The sequence below is a fragment of the Meleagris gallopavo genome, chromosome Z (genome assembly GCF_000146605.3).
Source record: "Meleagris gallopavo isolate NT-WF06-2002-E0010 breed Aviagen turkey brand Nicholas breeding stock chromosome Z, Turkey_5.1, whole genome shotgun sequence".
Classification (NCBI taxonomy): domain Eukaryota; kingdom Metazoa; phylum Chordata; class Aves; order Galliformes; family Phasianidae; genus Meleagris; species Meleagris gallopavo.
In genome coordinates this window covers 61,187,399-61,192,867 of record NC_015041.2, presented here as the reverse complement: position 1 = coordinate 61,192,867, position 5,469 = coordinate 61,187,399, and the positions used below count along the sequence as shown (strand labels likewise).

General features: G+C 45.8%; 2 protein-coding genes across 2 annotated transcripts in view; one reads left to right on the top strand and one right to left on the bottom strand.

Moving 5' to 3' along the window:
* IFT74 (intraflagellar transport 74) overlaps positions 1-3,077 on the bottom strand; it is a 32,836-nt gene extending 29,759 nt beyond the window's left edge. Inside the window, exons 1-4 of the mRNA XM_010726158.3 lie at positions 2,947-3,077; positions 2,639-2,779; positions 1,098-1,233; positions 464-573 (exon numbers count right to left, since the gene is read on the bottom strand). Coding sequence (XP_010724460.2) covers positions 464-573; positions 1,098-1,233; positions 2,639-2,755 — 363 coding nt within the window. The 5' untranslated portion in view covers positions 2,756-2,779; positions 2,947-3,077. The remainder of the gene's footprint in view (positions 1-463; positions 574-1,097; positions 1,234-2,638; positions 2,780-2,946) is intronic.
* A 138-nt stretch (positions 3,078-3,215) lies between these two features.
* The window catches only part of PLAA (phospholipase A2 activating protein), a 109,408-nt gene continuing 107,154 nt past the window's right edge, over positions 3,216-5,469 (top strand). Inside the window, exon 1 of the mRNA XM_010726156.3 lies at positions 3,216-3,452. Coding sequence (XP_010724458.2) covers positions 3,304-3,452 — 149 coding nt within the window. The 5' untranslated portion in view covers positions 3,216-3,303. The remainder of the gene's footprint in view (positions 3,453-5,469) is intronic.

The window sequence follows — 5,469 nt, the reverse complement described above, 5'->3', positions numbered from 1 at the left end:
TCTGAAATGCACCAAAAAAAAATCATAGCATCCTTTCACAGAATATAGATATTATTCATATAAAAAAAGCCAACGCCATCTTTCAGGTCTGATCATGCAATCCTGTAATATGATCTGCTGACAAAGCAGCATGCATTTTTACCAGTGCCACCTAAAAGTACAAGCTCAAAGCATACACTAAAATGTACTTAGTTTGAGATTCTATCTCTTACAACTGAAGCTATCAGACCCATTAAATGCCACAGGTGGAAGCTCAAAGTCACTGATGCTTCTGTAATGAATGCTGTGGGAGAGAACTGAACTTAGCTAGCCTACAAACAAAATGTCAAAGAAATGTTCTTCTTGGGCACAAGCATAATATTCCTCTCCTCCTACAAACTATCTGCAAAATGACTTTCACATCTCAAACAGGACAGAATTTATTATCAGTTAACACCAGTTATCTCAAACTACTGCTAAGCACAGTAGATGGGAAAAGAGGGAACAGAGCTTTACACCTTCTGCGCTTTGAGTTTAAGACATACCTCAGCAGTCCAAGATAATAAGTTTTATCCATTATCTGTCTCTGAGGACCTGGGAAAGGAGAATAAAATGACATTTCACTATACAACAACTCATTCTAATTTAATAATTTGCAGATTTTACATACAGAGAACCATCATCTTCTCAGTGCTCTTGAACAGATTTTACTTTACTGAAACAAATGAAAGCAGAAATTCCTTTTAGACTGTTGTGTAGATACAAAATACTGTCTCAGCTATATTAAACACTTTATTTACAAAGGTACGTTGCAGAATCTTAATTACTTTGCAGCCCTGGAAGAAGATACAATTTATCCTATTGTTCCTTTTAAATTACGTTTAAATAGATTCGAAAGTCCTAAGCAAGCTCAGGCACTGAAAAAGCCTTTGTCTACACTGAAAGCCAAAATCAAAGGACAGGATGTGCTTTAATTTTCCTCTCCTTCCCCTCTCTCCTTGTAGTCATATCAATTCACAATTTTTCATAGGTGTGTACACCTATGAAATATTTTCCTTTAAATGCTCCCTAAAACTTTTTCAGACACCTTGATACCTACTTTCTACAGAAAAAAATACCTTTCGTTCCAGTTTTCATTCCACTTAATCCCTGCTGTGTGACTGGGCGGTCTGCCACTTTAATGTGAGGTGACAAGATTCCGCTTGCAGTTGAAGAACCAGCACGAGAACCAGGTCTTGATGTGCTGGGAGGCATCTAGAAAAACAAAACCAAAAAAAACCCAACTCTGAGTTATGAATTTTTTATCTTCATGCAATCACCAAAGCAATTACAAACTTAAGAGGTAGTCTCTAAGAATCTTTCAGTGTGTATACCTCTTCAGCTAAACAGAACTTCAGTCAAACATCTGCTGTAGAAAGGTGAGAGATTGCTTTTGAGGAGTTATTCACTGTTGTTTTTTGCTTGACACTGATACTATCCTGATTTCCCAGATGAACTCGTGATGCAAGACCTCACTGACCTCATTCCGTCAGAATGAAAATCTTTCAATTCTTCCTGAGAAAATATCACAGAATCATACAATCATAAAATATCCTGATGATCATCAAGTCCCACTCCTGACTCCACATAGCACCACCTAAAAATCAGACCGCATGTCTGTGAGCACTGTCCAGAATCTTCTTGAACTCTGAACAAGCTTGGTGCCTTGACCACTGTCCTAGGGAAGCTGTTCCAGTACCTGGCACCCTTCTGATATCCAAACAGACCCTCCCCTGACACAGCTCTGTGCCATTCCCTCAAGTCCTGTTGCTGGCACCAGAAAGCAACTTTCTGTAAAAAGCCGTAGGCTGCCATGAGGCCTCTCCTCAGCCTCCTCTGCTCTGAGTTTAACAAATCAAGGAGCCACAGCCTCTCCTCACACCTCTAATCCTCTAGACCCTACACCATCTTTGCAGTCTCTCTCTGGACAGTTTCTAAAACTTTCACGTCCTTTTTGTACTGTGGCACCAAAACTTCACACAGTGCTCATGGTGAGTGCAGGCACTGAAGACACCGGTACAGGGTAGAGTGGGACAGTTCCCACCACCACCCGAATGGCAGTCTCTGGATATGTTTGGCCTTCCTGGCTCCCAGGGCACAGTGCTGACTTGTGTACAACCTACTACAATCAGAACCCCCAAATGTTTTTCAGCGGGGCTGCTTTCCAGTGCCTCATCCCCTCCATCCATGTATATACACATACAGTCTTTATAGACAGAGTTGCCCCTTGCCAGGTACAGAAATTGGCACTTGCTCTTATTAAACATCATGCAGTTGGTGATACCCTTATTTGTCTAGATTTCTCTGCAAGGCCTCTCCGTCCTTGATACAGTCAACAGCTCCTTGCAAGTCAGTATCACCAGCAAATTTGCTCCAAACACCTTCTAGTCCTACATCCTAAGCTATTTATGAAGACATTCAAGTGAACTCACCCTAAAATGGAGACTGGGGATTCCCATTAGTGACCAGCCACCAGCCTGATGCAACCCCATTTACTGTAACCATTCTACAGCATTATGCTTTTTGTATATCCCTCCTGAAAAATTATGAAAGTCTGAGTAACAATCTAAAGATACCCGAGTTGGTTTTGTTTATTATTTTTTTCTTTTCTTTCACGTACCCCTGTTCCTATCCTGGCTGCTGATGGAGCCCTTACTGCAGAGGATGGCCTTGCTGGCAGCCCTACTCCTGTTCTCGAAGGAGGACGGCCTTTGGGAGTTCTGTGGCCGCTCGCCATGCCTGTTTTCTTTTGAACTTCTCCCTGGAAAGAAGGATAAGCAACAGTCCTTTCACAACGACGACAGAACAACTCGCTTAAAGTTCATTCATCTTTTTTACATTTCCTCCGAATCCCCCAAAGCAGCTGCCCTTTTAGAAGCGGGGCATAAAGCAGAGCCTGTACTCAGAACAGACCGAGTAGCCACAGACCTGTTCCCACGCTGGTGAAGCCCCCTCCCCTCAGCCCCGCGCAGCCATGATGCCTCCTGAGGCCACAGCAGCGGTATCGCAGCAACAGCTCAGCTACGGAGCTCCGTATCGCGATGCCCAGAAACCTCGTTACCAACCCCTGCTGCTCAGCGGGAACTACATCTCCCAGAACGCATCGCGGCGGCAGCACGACTGCCGCGCTCTCTCCCTACGGCGCGGCGCCTGCTGGACTTGTAGTCTCGGCTCCTCCCGCCGGCGTGTCTGGCGGCATTTCTTCCGGCGCGGTGCAAGGCAGCTTCCGGCAGTTACGGTGGCGGTGGGGACGGGTACCGTGTCAGGACAGTCCTACCTTTCGTTATGGCGGGTGACGGCGGCGCCTACCGGCTTCGCTGCTCCCTGCTGGGCCACGAACAAGACGTGCGGGGCATAACGCAAGGCTTCTTCCCCGAGGGCGGCTTCGTGTCCGTGTCTCGGGACCGGACTGCTCGGCTCTGGACGCCAGACGGGTGAGTGCTGGGGCGTTCCGCGGCCTGCTGGCTGTTGGCTGGCCGGGGGTACGGCGGGCTCGCACGGCTGGCTGAAGGATCGCTATGGGGCGAGGCGGCAGTGCGGGCTGCTGGTGTTGTCGTTTTCAGGGTTACATCGGTGGTGGCTTTTGCGAATCGTGGGAGGTTTTATCCGGGTGATGTTCAAGCTGCTTTCTTCTCTCTCTCTGTCAGTGTAGAAGTAATCTTAGAAACGTCTCGGTTTTAGCAGCGAAGCAACGTACTTTGAATGTTTTTGGAAGATCTTTTTTTATTCTCCCTGTGCAGACAGCACTGTGAGGCTGTCTTGAATGCTGTGCCTAGTTCTGGGCTCCTTTGAAGGAAGGTGGAATCTTCTGGAGGGAGTCTAGCAAAGAGCTACTGGGATGATTTGGGGCCTGGAGAAAAGCCCTTCCCCATATGGGGAAAGGCTGAGAGACCCGCGACTGCGTGGCCTGGAGATTTGGGTGGATATCATTCCTGTTTGTAAATATCTAAAGTGCAGGAGTTGAAGGGTGGGGCCGGGTTCTTTTGGAGGTGCCAAGCAGCAGGACAAGGGATAACAGGCACAAATTGGAACATAGCAAGTTCTATGCAAATATGTGGAAAAAGTTTTGAGGAGGACAGAGCAGTGGAACAAGCTGCCCAGAGAGGTTGTGAAGTGCTTTGTCTGGAGATAAATTCAAGACCTATCTGGATACTTTCCTGGGCAACCTACCATAGGGAGCTTGCTTTATCAGCGAGGTTGGACTGGACAATCTATGGAAGTCCCTTTCCAACCCCTACTGTGATTGTGATTCTGTGTTGCTGCAAGGGATTTTCCTCAGGGAACAGGTCCTGCAAAGCAGTGTGAGATGATGATAGAGGTGCTGGAGGGACCTGCTCAGCTGCTTCTTCTCTCAGTTCTGAACCATATTCTGAAGTTATTTTCCAGTGGCTTTCTGTGAAGCAGAGGTAGTTGGCAGATTTGTGTGAATACTCACATGTGTTTCAGTTGGTAGTCCTGCAGTTGAGATGGAGAACATCTAATTGCACTAAGTGTGGTTTGTTAGGTCTCTTTATCATTTCAAGAAGAAATTCCAAAATTGCAAAATAGAAATTTATTGCAGGAAAGAAATTTTCATTCTGACCCCTGATGTCAGAGGGTTGCTAGAAGGAGGTATGGGGTGATTTACTCAGTAGCATTCTTTTTCAGTCAGCAAGCTTTCTTCACCTAGCCTTTTATTTTGGGTTATACTGGGGTACATAATTGAGATTTGACACAGGAGATTGCTTCACAAAGGCAAACTGCAACTAATTGTGATTAAATTCTTATTAAATTCCTTCCAGTACCTAAAAGAGAAAGGCTGGTGAGAGTGACTATTCAGAAGGAAATGTATTGGTAGGGCAGGGAGTAATGGCTTTTAACTAAAAGAAAAAATATGTGGATGGCTTTAAATGTTGCTTTCTGGGTTGGAATGCTGGAGTATAGTTTTTCTCAAAGTTTTTCATCCATAGTAAGCACACTGCAAAGGTTGTTAGTAAGTCAAGAGCTGGAGTATAAAATGCCTGTTGTAACTCAGCACCTCAGGTAAGTGCTATTTCTGCTTTCAGTGCTACGTGGAGACAGGACAAGGGGAAACAGATATAAGCTGCAGCATAGGAAGTTTTGCACGAATGTGCGTAAGAACTTCTTCACGGTGAGGGTGACGGAGCACTGGAACAGGCTGCCCAGGGAGGTTGTGGAGTCTCCTTCTCTGGAGATATTCAAGTCTCGCCTGGACGCCTACCTGTGCGACCTGGTGTAGGGAACCTGCTTTGGCAGGGGGGTTGGTCTCGATGATCTCTGGAGGTCCCTTCCAACCCCTACAATTCTGTGATTCTGTGATTCTATTTTGACACTGGACTGATTATCATATATGTTTAGTCTTAACAGGGGATTACTGAAATGCACTGTATGCGTGGCCACTCAAATTTGTATCTTGTGTGTGCATCATACCTCCAAGTGACCTCTATCCTC